At 48.7% G+C, this 18983-nt stretch overlaps 1 protein-coding gene and 1 pseudogene across 1 annotated transcript; both read left to right on the forward strand.

Moving 5' to 3' along the window:
- The first annotated feature begins 3768 nt into the window (after positions 1–3768).
- LOC112897560 (putative multidrug resistance protein) lies at positions 3769–10372 on the forward strand. The gene is made up of 6 exons (XM_025965896.1): positions 3769–3996; positions 4105–4159; positions 4267–4903; positions 4984–5524; positions 7947–8831; positions 8906–10372. The coding sequence occupies exons 1-6, from the start codon at positions 3769–3771 to the stop codon at positions 10274–10276; spliced, it is 3717 nt and encodes a 1238-aa protein (XP_025821681.1). The 3' UTR covers positions 10277–10372.
- A 1899-nt stretch (positions 10373–12271) lies between these two features.
- On the forward strand, positions 12272–18947 carry LOC112897569 (annotated as a pseudogene).
- Positions 18948–18983: the final 36 nt, after the last annotated feature.

Genomic DNA, 18983 nt, shown 5'->3' on the forward strand with positions numbered 1-18983 from the left:
GAGTTGCGATACATTTTATGAACCATTCTTCAATGCGGCAAATAATTTCTACTATAGAAACTTATTTGATTATATAATAAATTTTCTTTTAGATTAAGGTTAAAAACCAACCTTTTATATCCACATGGTGATTATATATAGCTAAGGATTACAAGAGCGCTCACTCAAACATCAAATTAAGGATAACAAACACAAGAAAGAAAACTCTAAAACGACGTAAGAAAGCTAGAAGACTACGTCTTAATCTTCTTCTTCGTTCATGTTTCAGTCTTGCAATATCTTTACTCAGCACCAATCTAACACATCTCTTGTCTGTTTAGAAACTTGACGTGAATTATGGACGACGCCTCTAAGGAAAACACAATGTTGAAAATACCGTCGTCGCCCATCCGATGAGCTGGAGTTAGATTTTCATCCGGAGAACTACTAATCTTTGCAGAAAACATCACAACAGCGTCTCAAGGAGGAAAACGACGACCAAACAGTATCGCCGGTGTTGGCGTGACACAACAGTCGAGTGGATCTTTCTCCCGAAGCTCGCCACCGTGGGCAAGCAAACCATCTGACGGCCACCGCAGTCCTACAAGCCGATCTATGTGAGTCTGGTGCATCGGACCACTGACCTCCCCCATGGCCACCACGCAAAGGGAAACTATGGGGGGCATTGACAGCCGCCTTCTCCGACGTCGAGGAAGCGCAGATCGGGACGGGGGAGGCACCCTGCAGCCTGCGAGCAACCGCCCTCGGCGCACTGACGCAGCTCGCCCCGCCGCCGCCTCAATCAGCTCCCCGTCATGGCCCGCTTCCGCGCGCCTGCCACGGAATGGTCTGCAGCAACGGCGGTCACCAAGCAGTTTCACCGCCGGCATACGCCCCTGCGAGCCGTGCAGGCAGTAAGCTTTTCATCGCCGCCGCACCAGATCTGGCGCCGCCGACGCCGGAGCATGCCAGCTACGGCAGCCCACCCGCATAAAAAAAAATAGGCACGGGACAGGAGAAGAGAGAGAAAACGCCTCGCCGCCGCCGTCCTCCCCACTGCACGGGCTTCCGCTAGCTGGCTCTGGCGGTGGCGCGACCAGGTAGAGAGCGGGAGGGCCTTGGGCGGCGCCGGCAGGGATGCTGCCCGTGTCGTCTGGGAGGGGCGACGCGGGAGCTGAAGTCTAAATGACCTTCTCTTTGATGATATAATAAATAAAGAGAGATCATAACAGATTATCCTAATCCTCGCATCGCACGCCTCTTGAATCATGCCTGACTAATCGCTGTTGCATCCCCACGTCCCATACCCACCATTAGTGCCTGCTGTGATGATCTTCGTTAAATTGGGCCGAACTCTATCCCGCGGCCGATTAATGCGGAGCACACGCTTCGGGTGATATAAAAAAAAAATTCATCACGCGCGCGGCGAGGACGGCGGAGCACGCCAGGTGCAAGCTCATGCGCGGCAGGTCCGGTTGCGAATCGAAACGCGGTCCCGACACTGGCTGCTGCACGCCTGCAGCACCGAGCTAGATCGATCGTGTGCTGCTGCCTGACAGCGTGCAGCGCTGTACCCGTTGGCACGTTGCCCCCTGCTACCATACAATATATCGTGGTGCCTGGCAGCAGTAGCAGTTGTACTCTGGCCCGTTTGGTTTCGCACAAATCAAAATTTTTATCCCATCACATCAAATAGAATTTTATTATTTAAAAATATTAAATATAATATGTTTATAATTTTTTTAGATGGGTGTTAATTCACAAGATAAATTTAATAGGACTAATTAATTTATAATTTGCAACGGTGATAATACAATAATCATCCGTTAATTATGGATTAACATATCTCATTACATTCGTCTCGCGAATAAGTCCAGAGATTCTGCAATTAGTTTTGTAATTATACTTTATTTAATATTTTTAAATGATAAGAATTTTTTATGCAATAGGATTAAAGATTAGCCTTTCAGAACCAAACGCCCCTCGACGAGTAGGAAATACTATACTTGATTGGCTCGATCCCATGCGGACTCTTCGGGTCGGGCTGGCTGGCCGATGAATCGTCCCTAAAAATGCATCTGAAATTTCGAACAGGGCTATTCATATCGACTTTTATATTTGTTGATGCGCAGAGAGAAATCGTATTCGGCCTGTACCATTTTTTATATTTTCATAAATATATAAGATTGTCAGGTGTTTGCCTCCAACTAACATAATAAAGAACGTAGGCTGTGAGATACTCACAAGTCCTTCGCATCTTCAGGCCAAGAAGTTGTCTGTTTCGTTGGTCGAGACAGTACAGTTTGATGGATCGGATCGCGAATAAAAATGGTGCATCTTCTTCGCGATTTCCCTGTCCTCTTCCGGTGCTACCATCACGAAATGCTTCCTAAAAGGAAATATGTATGGTATTGTAAGCTGGAAGCTGGGGCCAATAATATCGGGGCCGATTTCCTTGGACTTTGATTTATTGTAGCTATAGTACGTTGGCATCTGTGCATCGATCACGCTGGGGACTAAATAACTGCCCAAGATATTCATGAAGGGGTTATAGCGGCAAGATCTGCATGGTATGCAGATCGAGAGAGTATGGAGGAGCTCTACCCTCTACTAGATAAAATAATAAAGTGCCTGATTATTGAACAAGAAAAAAATGCGCCGGCAAGTTAGAAAGGCAGAAAAGTAACGCCAGTGAGAGAAAAAAAATAGTAAGGTACTGCACATATAGAACCGAAGCAAAAACATCTAGAAAAGGCTGCTATTGGATGGATGCTTTCAGGACGAGCAAGAAAGTTATCTAGTAGGCTTACCCGCTCGAACACTATGGAAACCTACCCTTTGCACCATGGATGTTACTGTTGAAGCTTGTACTCCGGCAACATCCATGCCGTGTACTGTCACTTAATCTAAGCAGCGAGCGCCGCGCCTCCTTTGACATCTCCCGCACTTAGAATGTTGGCGTCTAATTGTGCGCATCCCTTCATATTCAATTCTTCAACGAATTGAGTGGATGTTTTCAGGACACGAGCAAGAAAATTATTTACCTGTCATTAATCCTCCATTTGCATTGGAGTTGTCAGCTAGTGATCGGCGGCGAAGCAAATTACCAACAGCAAAGAAACAACTAACTTGATGCTTCTGAATGGATGCCAGTGCTCGGTGCCGGCACCACGGAAAGGAGTGCGCCCAGCTCTAACGCTGGTGCTAGGTACGGTCGAGTAACAACAAAATGCTACTGACTTGCGCCCTCCACGTGTATACAAGGCATATACGCTGTTAACTACTTAACAGCATCTCTAGTGGTCTTTCTTTTCCTAGCATACTGTTACGACTGTTACGGTTGGGAAAAAATTTGCTCCAGCTATGGTCCCTCGTTATCTCTCCTTTTTCTGAATATTACTCGTTCCGATATTTTATCCGAACTCCCTCTAAATAGCATGAGAGTTCTCTTCTCCGAATACTATCGTTTTATTGTGATAAGATTATAGGAAAAATGTAAAAACACCTCCCAATAACATTAGATTGGAAAAGGTCTATTGGGATGTGCTGGGGATGCTCGCTAATAGCTGAAATTATCATCTTCGCCTATCCTAATAAGATTCCTGGTAATTATGCTGTAAGCCATGTGTCTCTCACTGCGATCGTGCGCACCTGACCACATGAACACGGACTATTTATCGTTCTGCCTAGCCTTGGGGCGTCAGCCAATAAGCCCAAACTCAGAAAGCTACAACTCGCCGCCGTGTGTGGATCGAGGCTGCGAGCTGATAGCTAGCTCGCCGGACGCACATGGCAACAGCAAAGGAAGACGCACCGTCACCAGCGCCAGGGTCGTCGTTCATGTCAGTGTTCGCGCACGCGGACGCGGCGGACGTGGCACTCATGGTCCTGGGCTTGGTGGGCGCCATGGGCGAAGCCCTGTCGACGCCGGTGAGGATGCTCATCTTCAGCCACATCGCCAACGACCTCGGCAATGGCCCCGATCAGCTCCAGCAGTTCAGCTCCAAGATCAATGAGGTAACCGATATGATTAAGGATAGGTTCCATGCCTCACCTCTGATACTAATTAATTAGTTAAGCTATTCTGAACACCGTCACTGACGACCCGATCGATCTCGAGCGCAGAACGTGAGGAAGCTCGTCTTCTTGGCCTTTGCCTCCTCGATCATGGCGTTCCTAGGTAAGCACACAAGTACCGTACCCTGGATCGAAAGATGCCACTGCCGAGGCCGTGCGTGCCTGACCCGGACGCCCTGCGTTCGATTTGCGCTCGCGCGTTCGTTGCAGAGGGCTATTGCTGGGCGCGCACGGCGGAGCGGCAGGCGTCGCGTATGCGGGCGCGGTACCTGCGGGCGGTGCTCCGGCAGGACATGGAGTTCTTCGACCTCAGGGCGGGCCTGGCGTCGGAGGTGGTGGCCAGCCTGACCAACGACAGCCTCGCCGTGCAGCACGTGCTGAGCGAGAGGGTGCCCAACCTGGTGATGAACGCCACCATGTTCGTCGGCAGCTACGCCGTGGCGTTCGTGCTGCTGTGGCGCCTCGCCCTCGCCGCGATGCCGTCCGTGCTGCTCCTCGTCGTCCCCGGCGTCATGTACGGCCGCGTCCTCACCGGCCTCGCGGGCCGGATCAGGGAGCGGTACGCGCGCGCGGGCGCCGTGGCCGAGCGGGCCGTGTCGTCCGTGCGCACGGTGTACTCGTTCGTGGCGGAGACGGGCGCCGTGGCGCGGTTCTCCGCCGCGCTCGAGGAGCCCGCGCGGCTCGGGCTCAGACAGGGGCTCGTCAAGGGCGTCGCCGTCGGCAGCAACGGCGTCACCTTCGCCGTCTGGGCGTTCAACGTCTGGTACGGCAGCCGCCTCGTCATGTACCGCGGCTGCCAGGGCGGCACTGTCTTCGCCGTCTCCACTGCCATTGTCGGCGGCGGCACGTACGTAACCCAAGCTACAACTCGAATTTCGCTTCATCGTTGTGCGAAGATGGCTCCATTAATGGACGATCCAAATGCAGGGCGCTGGGGTGGGGGCTGTCGAACGTCAAGTACTTCTCCGAGGCGAGCGCGGCGGCGGAGAGAATCATGGAGATGATCCGGCGGGTGCCCAAGATCGACTCCGAGAGCGACACCGGCGTGGAGCTGGACAACGTCGCCGGGGAGCTGGAGCTCAAGAACGTCACGTTCTACTATCCGTCGCGGTCGCAGAGCCCCGTCTTTTTCAACCTCAGCCTGCGTGTGCCGGCGGGCCACACGGTTGCGCTGGTCGGGGCCAGTGGGTCGGGGAAGTCGACAGTTATCGCGCTGCTCGAGCGGTTCTATGACCCGTCGGCCGGAGAGGTAATGCTGGACGGCGTGGACATCCGGCGGCTACGCCTCAAGTGGCTCCGCGCGCAGATGGGCCTCGTCAGCCAGGAGCCCGCGCTGTTTGCAACGACCATACGGCAGAACATACTGTTCGGTAAGGAGGACGCCACGGAGGAGGAGATCGTCGCCGCAGCGAAGGTGGCCAACGCCCACGACTTCATCTCGCAGCTGCCGCAGGGCTACGAGACACAGGTAACTATTACTGGAAGTTTAAATTGAGAAAATTTCCTATATGGCTATGGCATCGTCAGATAAAAATCTGGTTCCCTATATGATATAAACTTTTTTACCTCCTTTATTTGACATCAGAATTTATTTTTCATTCGTTTCTTGACACTTATATGTTCCTTATTTGACATCGGATTATACTGTTCGTTCCCTTCTTGACATTTTCGTTAGTTTGGTTGGTATATCCTACCGAAAAGATATTTTACTTTCGTTCACCTCCTCTTAGTTTCATGGTGGTTGCATCTAGTACAATAGTTTGGTTGGTAACGACTGTACTTCGTTAGTTTGGTTGGTATATCCTACCGAAAAGATATTTTACCCCTCATCTTATCTAGTTTCATGTGGTTGCATCTAGCTAGTACAGAAGTTCTCGTTATATATGATGAAATATATAGAATATGCAACAATTAGATTGAATAATTTGACATGAATTATCCAAAGGACAATATAAAGCTGCACATTTTGTTTGCCAATTTTAACAACTCTAGTTAGATAATTATTCAATAAAAAAAGAGATTTTCCATATATTAGTAGTATTTTGGTCCAAATACCAAATATCTAACATATTGAGATTGAATTTGACGGAAGTTCCTAATGAATATAACTGAAGTGTTAAAAAAGGAATGAAAGTTAAATATCAGTGTCAAATAAGGGAGAAAAAAAATTTGTAGTGCCATATGAGAAACCGTATTTTTATTCAGTGTCATATAGGGAATTTTCTCTGATTATTATCTAGTACATATTTTGTAGACTATTGCACGAAAAGTAAGAGAGTTGATGTTTCGATTCACTTCTGTACATACAAATCTCTAGCTCTCCATGTTTGCTTTGTGATGTGTACTCTATCAGGTTGTTATATTTATCGACTCTTAGGTGTTCTCAACAGGGTCGCTACGTAGATAGCTGACATGATGATTTGATCAATGTGGCAGTGAGAGAGGAGGAAAAACCGTCTCGCTAGCAAGCTGTGAAGCGATGATCTCGCACACGCTTCGAGACTCATCGTCTCACAGCTCTTGCTTCTATGCTCTGCTTTGGTTCATCCTCCCATGCTTTACTGATTTTATTTACTTTTCTTACCTACACGTCACCAGCTACGCTGCTCTCGCTTTTGAGGGCGCCCTTAGTAGTTTACCTGCAACCCACAACTCGAGACCATACGATTAGAAATCTTTTCGAAGAGGGAAGGGAGCTCCTCCTATTCACTTAAGAAGAAGAATAGCCCGGTTTATAAAAAAAATACAGAAAATCACACAGGTGCACGGTTTATTGAAGAAAAATCAGCAAGAAACCTGAACATGGTAGCCCGAACAACTAACCCGAAGCATCCCACTAGCACTCGACCTCAATCCACAAATGACGGAGTCTACCGTGTGCCATCCTTGCTGAGCTTATCACATTTGTGACAAGCAGCTCCGAATTCACTAGGCAGACATCAGCAACCAATGCCACGGAAACACCACTGCATACACACAGCTTATACCACGACGCCAAGGAGAAGATTATGCACTTTTCCATATATATTCATAATATGCTAGGGTTTTTCTGTCATCTACTGTCATAGGAAGTCTTTTCTCTGTGTCATGCATATTGCCTTCTTGTTACCTATGGTGGTGCTTGGGTTAAATCATGAATGCTTGCTATTATATTATCTAGTTTTCTTATGCATGTTTATGTTATTGGTTGTTGGGTATGGTGCCCAGGAAATTTGATAGATTCTTCCTAAAAAATCACTCACGATTATAGTTGCAAGATTTTACACTCATATATGATCCCCATGGATTGGGTTACACTCAATGTCTGGGCAGCATATCAGCTAGCTTTTTGCTTGTTTGACACAGTGCGTAACAGCTTCTAGTAAATACTAGCACTAGCACTCTCTCAAGAGAGTTCATTAAACACCCCCATCCCACACCTGCACACAAAATTATCAGCCGCAGGTCTGTGTAGTAGCGTGTCATTTGATAAACTTATTAACATGAGCACGCCAAGTCTTCTTAATTAGTATTGCACCAATATTTCTAATGTTACTCTGCTAAGGAGGGATGTACTCACCAATTGAATAGTCATTGGTTATTTAGTTTATGCTTCGATTCTTAAGCACGTTTGAAAGAAGAAAGGAGAGTCATATAGACAATATATAGTTTGTTAATTTTGAAAGCTACAAACAAAAGTTTGTATTATTTTTGCTCAACTCTCTATTGCCCTTGTAAGTTTGGACTAGATGTATTTCATATAAAAATTATGGATGGGTACATTTGTTACTCTAGTCTAATATTGTAATCTGTTAACAAATTGAAAATTATGAGCATGGAACATCTTCCTTCTTCATTGAAATAGTTAGTTACTCCAACTCGTATATAACCATGTCCCAAAGTAATGACAGGTAGGCGAGCGTGGCATCCAAATGTCCGGAGGGCAGAAGCAACGGATTGCGATTGCTAGAGCAATATTGAAGTCACCCAGGATTCTCCTTTTTGATGAAGCCACCAGTGCATTGGACTCGCACTCAGAGTGTGTTGTGCAAGAGGCGCTTGAAGTAGCCTCCATGGGCCGCACTACTCTTGTTATCGCACATTGCCTATCAACCATCAGAAATGCAGACATGATTGCCGTCATGCAGTCTGGGGAAGTAAAGGAGTTAGGCTCCCATGATGAGCTCATTGCCAATGAGAATGGCCTCTACTCATCTCTTGTTCATCTCCAGTGGATTGGGGATACCAGTGGTGAGGCCAACAGGCAGATTGGTAGAATTGGCTATACACCAGCTTCTGTACGAAAACCTGCTGGCAGCCACGACATGAGCAGGATATTATGTTTTGATAACAGGCTAATCGGTGATGGAGGAGGTGACGATAGTACCGAGAAGCCAAAGGTTCGTGTACCATCCTTTAAAAGGTTGCTGATGCTTAATGCACCAGAGTGGAAGCATGCACTGATAGGGAGCTTTAGTGCAGCTCTGTTTGGAGGTATCCAGCCCATGTATGCATACATCATAGGCAGCATGTTTTCGGTCTATTTCTTGACAGATCATGCTGAGATAAAGAACAAAACAAGGGACCATGCGTTCATCTTTGTCGCTCTTGCGGCTCTGTCGTTATTGCTCAACATTGGGCAACATTATAACTTTGGTGCCATGGGAGAATATCTCACTAAGAGGATCAGGGAACAAATACTCGAAAAGATTCTTACTTTTGAGATTGGTTGGTTTGATCAAGATGAGAACTCCACAGGTGTCATATGCTCCTTGCTTGCCAAAGATGCCAATATTGTAAGTTCACTCACAAGACTGAATTCTAGAATTCAAAGGACTGTCTTGACAAATGTCTATTATTTGTGTTGTAGGTGAGGGCACTTGTGGGTGACCGAATGGCACTAGTGATCCAGGCAGTTTCTGCAGTGCTCATTGCATGGACGATGGGTCTTTTTATTGCTTGGCGCTTGGCCCTTGTCATGATAGCAGTGCAGCCACTTATTATTTGTTGCTTCTATGCTCGTAATGTCTTACTAAGAAGCGTGTCGAACAGATCAAAGGAGGCACAATCCAAGAGTAGTAAACTATCTTTTGAGGTTGTCTCAAATCTGCATACTATCACTGCATTCTCATCGCAAGATCTTATTCTACGCCTTTTTGACCAAGCACAATATATAACTCGGAAGGAAAACATTCGGCAATCATGGTTTGCAGGACTTGCCCTTGGCACGTCCGTTGGCCTTATGGCATGCACATGGCCCCTCAACTTTTGGTATGGTGGAAAGCTCATGGCTGGCCACCACATTACAGCCAAGGCGCTCTATCAAACCTTCATGATTATAGTAAGCACTGGGCGTGTCATTGCAGATGCAGGCAGCATGACAACTGACCTTGCTAAGGGTGCTGAAGCGGTCGCTTCGGTGTTTGCCATTCTTGACCGCAAAACAAAAATTGAGCCTGACAATTCTAAGGGATACAAGCCAGAGAAGCTAAAAGGTGATGTGCAAATTGTAGGAGTAGATTTTGCATACCCATCAAGGCCAAATGTGATCATATTCAGAGAGTTTTCCTTGAGCATACAGCCAGGGAAGTCAACAGCCATTGTTGGGCAAAGTGGTTCCGGCAAGTCAACCATCGTCGGGCTTATAGAGCGGTTCTATGACCCACATCAGGGAGTGGTGAAGATCGATGGAATAGACATAAAAATGTACAATCTCCGAGCCTTGCGACGGCACATTGGTTTGGTCAGCCAGGAGCCAACATTGTTTGCAGGTACGATCAGAGAGAACATCATGTATAGCATAGAAACAGCAAGTGAGACAGAAATTGAGAATGCAGCAAGGTCTGCAAATGCACATGAATTCATTAGCAGCCTCAAGGATGGGTATGACACATGGTGTGGTGAGCGAGGTTTACATCTTTCGGGAGGACAAAAGCAGCGCATTGCAATTGCTCGTGCCATCCTAAAGAACCCTGCTATCTTGCTACTAGATGAAGCTACAAGTGCCCTGGACAGCCAATCTGAAAAGGTGGTGCAAGAGGCATTGGACAGAGTGATGATCGGGAGGACAAGTGTAGTGGTGGCACATCGAATTAGCACTATCCAAAAATGTGACTTGATTGTTGTGCTTGAGAAAGGAGCTGTTGTGGAGAAAGGCACACACACATCCCTCATTGCCAAGGGTCCCTCTGCAAAATACTTTGGATTGGTTAGCTTACAACAAGGAGGCAATCGGCACTGAGGTTTTTGTACATGAGCATCTTTGAAAAGTGCACGCGATTTAAATGAGTCATCATCTAGACTAATCTGTTTGCCACAATGTTCAGTAAATGTTGAAACTTTTTCCTGCGGCAACAACTTATTTTTCCTCTCTTGTCTCTATCAGTAGATAGAAGTGTTCCAAGCTCCTAGTTTCCTGATACAACTTCTGAACATGAATTGTGTAGAGTTGGAAGGAGCAAGAAATCTGAGAGAGGATGTAAATTAGCCCAGTTGCATTTCATCTGATTCGCTTGCAACTTATTTACTTTCTATTAATATACCCATAGGCCACAAAAATAATAAAAGTCCTAACCTCATGCGCTCAAAACAAAAGAATAAATTAAGCAATAGAAAAACAATAAGAACTGAGCACAAGTTATCTGTCCAGTTGTGACTTTAGTTTTCTTGTGTGCATCTTACTGAAAAGTCCCGTTTACACCCTTCAACTGTCATAAAAGTTTGATTTTCAACCTTCAATTACAAAATCAGAAAACAATAGTCATTCAACTGTTGAAACTGGGCATATTTGGCCCCTTGGGTGGTTTCAAAGGTGGTTTCCATTTTTTGCAAATTAAAGAAAAAATCAAGTTTAGTCTAAAAAAGTATAAACAATTTATTTTAAAATTAGAAAAATGTGAAACTAGTACCTTATATTTTTTTCTAAAAGTGAAACCTATCTATTGGTATTCTAATTGTCAGTTATTTTAATTTAATTTATTTCTATTTTTAGTGTTTTTATATTTATAGTTGTGCCTATTATTTTTTAATAAATAAGGTACAAAGAGCACCAACAGATAAGTTACATTTTTAGAAAAATTTTGGTACTAGTTTTATTTTTTACTTAAAGTAAATTAGTTTTGAATTTTTTGACCAAACCAGGACTTGGCGACTATTGAAAATGAAAGATTGGTGACTAGGATTTAGCGACTATTGAAAAATCAATGATTTCTTATTCCTTTTTCAAAGATTGGTGATTTGTTTGCACATATCACACAAGTTTGCTATTTAGAATTTCAAGGTAGGCAGGCACAGGCTTTGTTGTTTGCTATTCTCTCGACCACGATCATGTAGACAAGAGATATAATCCTGATCTTCTGAATCCGACCTCTCAAAGGAGGCAGCTTCAGCACCAGATGGTATGGACAGCGCTGCCAGGTGCGCCTGTTTTGCACGAGTCCATTCTCCTAGCACAAGAATGGGAGTTGGGTGAGAAACATTTGCTTTCAGATTCTGTCTTGCTAATCTCTGACAAGGTTGGACACGAGATAGTTGTCAAGATGGGATGCACTTTTAGATTGACATGGCAGCTTTGGGAGAAAGAAGAGACAAAGGCCACCTATCCTCTTCGATGATCAGGAACTAGAACCGGACAAAAAGCAAAAGCTCGTAGCTTGTTAGCTCACTCGGCTTGTGACTAACTCGGCTCAGCTCGGCTCGGCTCGTTTTAAATTGTAAACGAGCCGAGCTAAGGTTTTTGCTCGTTACTTATAACGAGCTGGCTCGAGCCGCTCGCAAGCAGCTCGCGAGCCAAACAAGCTGAGCCCAAAATGCAGCGACGGAGAAGCAGCCCGACAAAGGCCATGTTTGGATGAATGGGAAAGAGAAAGTATAAAACTTTTGCTCTTTTGCACTTTTCTTTGCACTTTTGGATCCAAACACCCTAAAGTGCAAAAGGGCAAATGCTACCGTAATTTTGCTAATTATGAATTAATTAGCCTTAATAGATTCGTCTCGTCATTTAGTCCTCATCTATGTAATTAGCTTTTTATTAAATTATATTTAATACTTCTAATTAGCGTCCAAACATCTGATATGACAGGAGAAAAAATTTTACCATTTACCTTTTTACCATAGCCAAAATCACAGGCCCAATCTGACTCTTCATTCTCAAGACTCCAACCCTGACCGTGACCCGATCGGGCACTCCGTCCCCTCACAACTTCGACTTCCCCTCCGGCCCTCCCTCTACGGCAAGATGCAGCGGCGGCGCCACATACGGCAAGATGCAGCGGCGGCGCCCTGCTGCTGCTCCTGCTCCACCTCGATTGGCCTGGCCCACTTCGTCTCCCTCCCCTTCCCCGTTCCAGTCCGCAAGCGGCCATCTCGAGTCCCTGGTGTGGCCCGTCCCTGTCCCATACTCCATTGACGCGACGTGATGGGCTAGTAACTCCCTTGACGCGACGTGATGGGCTAGTACGCGACCCAAGCTGGATCCGTGATCCCATCCGCCGGCCGCCGCTGCGTCATGAAGAGCAAGAAGCAAGCACGTTCGCTACTGTCAAGTCCCCTCATAGCTCATGCTTGCTCTTTTATCTGGCATAATTTCCCCTTTCCTTTCTATTGCTGTTCCGTTCCTGGACTTTGCGGCTCGTGATTTGGGGAGTTTCAAGTTTAGAACAATCCACCTCCTGTATTTGGATGCTGCAGGTGTTTCTTGGAAATCAAAGTTTCTTCTTACTTCAATTTGCAGTTGCCTGTGTACTCTGATCTAAAATCTGAGCTTTCCTTATTCACTAGCTCGCGAGCCGAAACGAGCTGGCTCGAGCTCGTAACGATCCGAGCCGAGCTGCAATTTCTGCTCATTTCATGAACGAACCGAGCCAGCCCATTAATGTAACGAGCCGGACCGAGCTGAGCCGAACCAAGCCGAGCCAGCTCGTTATCCACCCCTATCAGGAATCAGGATCCTGCATTCGTCGTGGTCTATGGCAATACAAATAAGGAAATTTTCTCATTGAAAGAGACAAATGATGAAAAAGGATGATCAGCAGCACATACTATGCGCATGCATAACAAACACAACCATGCATATTATAGTTTTTAAAGGATATATTCTATAACCGTAAGTACAATAAGAGTCGTAAATATTTCCAATCAAGAGAAAAGAGAATACAAATATGCATTTTTCAAATTTAGCAGCGTAAATTTGTGTAGGCCATCCAGCCAGTTCATTATTTGAACGATGGAAGCAGCACCAATAACTAAGTGGCAAAATATTTCTCCAGGGTTGTTTCAAACGGTCGAGGATTGTGGTCGACGGTTTTCTAGTATAATTTTTGACATTTCTCGAGAGGAAAATCAAGCCACCATCGAACATTCCCAATAGAAAAACCGTAAGCCGCTTGACAAATAACACTCAGGAATCGCCACAATCAGGCTTAGAGAAGCCTTGGGTATTTAAAAAACTATAAGAAAGACTAATAACCATTGACCATTCGTAAAAAAACACTCGAAGAATCATGAAAAATCTTATAAATTTGAAAAACAAGAAATTCTAAGGATTTGAATCCCTAGAAACTAACAGAAACATAAACCCTAATACACCGGGCCGTGCCTGTGTCTGGCTAGCATGCATGTCTAATGGTTGGACCGCTTCTGTCGTCATATAGCAAAATAAGAGGATCAACTCGTATAGGCATAGGCTGTTACATGACTTATTATGCTTCCATGCTTGCCCTTGGGAATGTAACGGAATGCAGGGGCTTGCGTGCTCGTGACTCTTCGGAGCACCAACTACTGAAGTACTGAGCGCCACAGGTTTCCCGTGACTCTCCGCTGCTCTGTACACAGCATCCAGTGCGTTTCGCCCGGATCCAGTTGTTGCCTCGTCTGTGCCGGCAGGGCGCATACAGATACTCTGACCGACCCACTTAGCGCTCGCCTCAATCGATCGAGCGCGCCGCCGGAAACGCCAAGAAGAAGGTCAGTGGATCGACGCGGCGGCGCCTCTGCCGGCACCGCGGGGGTGCTCGTCGTCGATGATGTCGGTGTTCGTGCACGCGGACGCGGTGGACGTCGCGCTGATGGCGCTGGGCCTGGCCGGCGCCATCGGCAACGGCATCTCCACGCCCCTGCGGCTCCTCATCGCCAACGACCTCGGCAGCGGCCCCGACCAGCTACAGCAGTTCACCTCCAGGATCAACGCGGTACGCGCGCACTCATCCATCAGTTTCCGATCCTGATCGAGGCAAGTTTTAATCCTCCGTGCGATCCCTGTGCGCCACCAATGCGATCCGATCCGCTCCGTCTCGACCAGAAAGTCATCAACATCGTCTTCTTGGCCTGCGCCTCCTGGGTCATGGCGTTCCTAGATACGGTGACCATGCCGCCACTGCACACGTCTGTACCATGTGTCAGTCGAGTTGTTGCGTCTCGGAGTCTGACACGTTGGTCTCTTAATTTCTAACCATGCGCGCGTGCAGAGGGGTACTGCTGGGCGCGGACGGCGGAGCGGCAGGCGTCGCGGATGCGGGCGCGATACCCGCGGGCGGTGCTCCGGCAGGACGTGGAGTACTTCGACCTCCGGGCCGGGTCGGCGTCGGAGGTGGTCACCGGTGTCTCCACCGACAGCCTCGCCGTGCAGGACGCGCTGGGGGACAAGGTGCCCAGCTTCCTGATGAACGTCGCCACGTTCCTCGGCAGCTACGCCGTCGGGTTCGCGCTGCTGTGGCGGCTCACGCTAGTGGACCTCCCGTCCGTGCTCCTGCTCGTCATCCCCGGGTGGCCGGGTTCACGTACAGGCGCGTCGTCACGGGCCTCGCGCGCCGAATCCGGGCGCAGTACGCGCGCCCGGGCGCCATCGCCGAGCAGGCCGTGTCGTCGGTGCGCACCACGTACTCGTTCGTGGCGGAGGCGAGCACCATGGCGCGGTTCGCCGCCGCGCTCGAGGAGTCGGCGCGGCTCGGTGTGAAGCAGGGGCTCGCCAAGGGCGTCGCCCTCGGCAGCAACGGCGTCACCTACGCCATCTACGCCTTAAACGTGTGGTACGGCAGCCGGCTCGTCATGTACCACGGCTACCAGGGCGGCACCGTCTTCATCGTCGCCTCCCTCGTCATCATCGGCGGCGTGTGCGTATAACAGTATCTACGAACAAGACTACAGCGTCGTGCACTCGTGCTTCCTTCACTATAACCAATCTATGTCCATTATGCAGGTCGCTGGGGTCGGCGCTGTCGAACGTCAAGTACTTCTCGGAGGCGACCGCGGCGGCGGAGAGGATCCTCGAAATGATACGGCAGGTGCCGAAGATCGATTCAGATAGCAGCGCCGGCGACGAGCTGGCCGTGGTCGCCGGCACGGTGGAGTTCAAGAACGTCGAGTTCTGCTACCCGTCGCGGCCCAAGAACCCCGTTTTCTCCTGCTTCAGCCTGCACGTGTCGGCGGGGCACACGGCGGCGCTGGTCGGTTGCAGCGGGTCGGGCAAGTCGACGGTGATCGCGCTGCTGGAGCGGTTCTACGACCCGTCGGCCGGGGAGGTGATGCTGGACGGCGTGGACATCCAGCGGCTGCGTCTCAAGTGGCTCCGCGCGCAGATGGGGCTCGTCAGCCAGGAGCCCGCCCTGTTCGCGACGACCGTACGGGAGAACATACTGTTTGGCAAGGAGGACGCCACGGAGGAGGAGGTGATGGCCGCCGCGAAGGCAGCCAACGCCCACAACTTCATCTCGCAGCTGCCTCAGCGCTACAACACCGAGGTAACTTAGCATCCGTTCATTGCCGGCTGATATCATCAGTTTTTCTTTTGCCACTGATCTTACAGTAATTTAGACTGACCATAACTAACCATCTGCAAAATGAAAACAGGTGGGTGAACGTGGTGTGCAAATGTCTGGAGGGCAGAAGCAGAGGATTGACATTGCCAGAGCAATCCTGAAGTCACCCAAGATCCTACTCCTCGACGAAGCCACGAGCGCGCTGGACACCGAGTCAGAGCGCATCGTGCAGGAGGCTCTTGACGCGGCCTCCATGGGCAGAACTGCAATTGTCGTTGCTTCTCCTGAACGCACCAAAGTGGAAGCATGTGCTTGTGGGGTGCTTAAGCGCGATCTTGTCCGGGGCCATCCATCCTGTGTACGCATATGCCATGGGCTGCACTTTCTCCATCTACTACTTGACAGATCATGAGGAGATCAAGGACAAGACAAGGATGTATGCTTTCATCTTTCTTGGTCTTGTGGTGTACTCATTCTTTCTCAACGTTGGTCAGCACTACAGCTTCGGTGCCATGGGGGAATACGTGACAAAGAGGACCAGGGAACGGATGCTTGAGAAAGTCCTCACTTTTGAGGTTGGGTGGTTTCATGGGCGGACGCAGCAGGGGGGCAGCCAGGGCGAGCGCAACCCTACGCGCGGAAAGTCCACGGGTACCCCCCGTCGCACCACCTCCCGCTGGAACGTGTATTTGCCCTGGAGACTCGTACAGCTCCTGCTGCTTTGTTTGTTGGGTCATAAAAATTGTATTATTGCTTGTTGGGCCACAGCCCACAGGCCAAGCCCCAAAAGGCACTAGCCACGATCAGCCCAGCGGCCAGCTGCGTATAAGCGTATTCGATCCGTATTCAGCCACGATCGCACGACTCTCCGACTCCCCTACAACGCACGATTGTTCGGTTCAGTACTCTGGCAGCGGCGCGGCGCCGGGCGGCAGGATCAGGAGAAGTGTAGAGTTTCATGGATGCGGTGATGTTGCAAAACTAGCTGAGAAGATGGTTGAAACAGGGAAAAAATAGGACTTTCCCATTGGTCTATCGTCTCATTGAGCTAATATTGATTCTACCAGTGGCAACTGCATCAATTGAAAGAATCTTTTCAGCGATGAATATTATCAAGACTGATTTAAGAAATAGAGTTTCATGTGAGTGGTTCAATAACTTGATGATATGCTACACCGAGCGGGAAATATTTCGAAGCCTTGATGATCGGATGATAATGGAACGCTTTCAAGCCATGAATAAAAGGAGAATGGCATTGCCCACTACTCGTATTACTACTACTTAATGATAGCAACTTAGTGAAACACAGGTATATTGTGTTTTTCCATTGTTTGCCACTATATATACCATTTTAAAGGAACTTAATTTTTGTCCACTAGCACCCCCTCAATTTTGTTCCTGTCGTCCGCCACCAGGTGGTTTGACCATGGCGACAACTCCAGTGGAGCCATATGCTCTTGGCTTTCCAAGGATGCCAACATAGTAAGTACATGCGCAGACTAATGTTGAAAAGATCATGACCGATATTGTAGAAGAATCATACCTGATCATGTGTACTAATACCTGTGTTGTAGGTGCGATCACTCGTTGGTAACCGGATGGCATTGGTGATCCAGACAGTTTCTGTGGTGTTGATTGCCTTCATCATGGGTCTCGTCATTGCTTGGCGCCTGGCCCTTGTTAGGCCTTCTCCAACAGGGTGGCGAAATCGCCAGTACTAGACGAAGGAGAGAGAGAGCAGCACAGACGCAGGCAGATATCTCAATTGAGGTGTAGTGAGGAGAGAAACTTTGAAATTCGTTCGAGACCAGCAACTAACGTAGCGCTAGCGAGCTGTTTTTACTGTTCATCAATTTAAATATTATTTCGACCGGCGATGTCGCCGGCCGTTGGAGGAGGCCTTATGCAATGCAGCCATTCATCATCGCTTGCTTCTACACTCGACGTGTCTTACTGAAGAACATGTCCATGAAATCAATGCAAGCACAATCAGAAACAAGCAAGCTAGCCTCGGACGATGCTGTCTCCAACCTCCGCACCATCGCCGCCTTCTCATCCCAGGACCGCATCCTACACCTCTTTGGCCAAGCTCAGGATGGGCCACACAAGGAAAGCATACGGCAATCATGGTTCGCAGGGTTTGGCCTTGGCACCTCCGTGAGCCTTATGACCTTCTCCTGGGTCATCAACTTCTGGTACGGTGCCAAGCTCATGGCGGAGCGGAGCATCACCGCCGAGGCGGTCTTCCAAACCACCATGATCCTAGTCACCACACCGTGTCATTGCAGATGCTTGCAGCATGACAGCAGACCTCGCCAGAGGCGATGCAGTCGCTTCAGCGTTTGCGATCATTGACCGCGAAACAAAGATCGAGCCTGACGATCCCCAGGGATACATACCAGAGAAGCTCACAGGCGAGGTGGAAATTGTAGGAGTTGACTTTGCATACCCGCTGAGGCCAGATGTGGTCATCTTCAGAGGATTTTCCTTGGACATAGTTCCAGGCAAGTCAACAGCACTTGTTGGGCACAGTGGTTCTGGCAAGTCAACTATCATTGGGCTCATAGAGCGGTTCTACGATCCGGTCAGAGGTGTGGTGACCATCGATGGCAGAGACATCAGAACATACAATCTCCGCGCCCTACGGCGCCACATAGGGCTTGTCAGCCAGGAGCCAACGCTGTTCTCCGGCACGATCAGGGAGAACATCATGTACGGCATGGAGACGGCAAGAGAGGCGGAGGTCGAGAACGCGGCGAGGGCTGCCAACGCGCACGACTTCATCAGCAATCTGAAGGATGGGTACAGCACATGGTGTGGCGACCAGGGCATCAATCTGTCAGGAGGGCAGAAGCAGCGCGTTGCGATCGCCCGCGCCATCTTGAAAACCCAGCCATTTTGCTGCTCGATGAAGCTACGAGCGCGCTGGACGGCGCGTCCGAGAAGGCAGTGCAGGAGGCGCTAGACAAGGTGATGGCTGGACGGACAAGTGTGGTGGTGGCGCACAGGCTAAGCACCATCCAGAACTGTGATGTGATCGCTGTGTCTGAGGGAGGAGTCGTCGTGGAGAAGGGCACACACGTGTCCCTAATGGCCAAGGGTCCCCCTGGGAAATACTTTGGGTTGGTCAGTTTGCAGCACGGAGGTGAACAGCATTGAGATATTTGCATGAGAAGAGTGTAGCACTTCTGTATA

The sequence above is a fragment of the Panicum hallii genome, chromosome 1 (assembly GCF_002211085.1).
Source record: "Panicum hallii strain FIL2 chromosome 1, PHallii_v3.1, whole genome shotgun sequence".
Classification (NCBI taxonomy): Eukaryota; Viridiplantae; Streptophyta; class Magnoliopsida; order Poales; family Poaceae; genus Panicum; species Panicum hallii.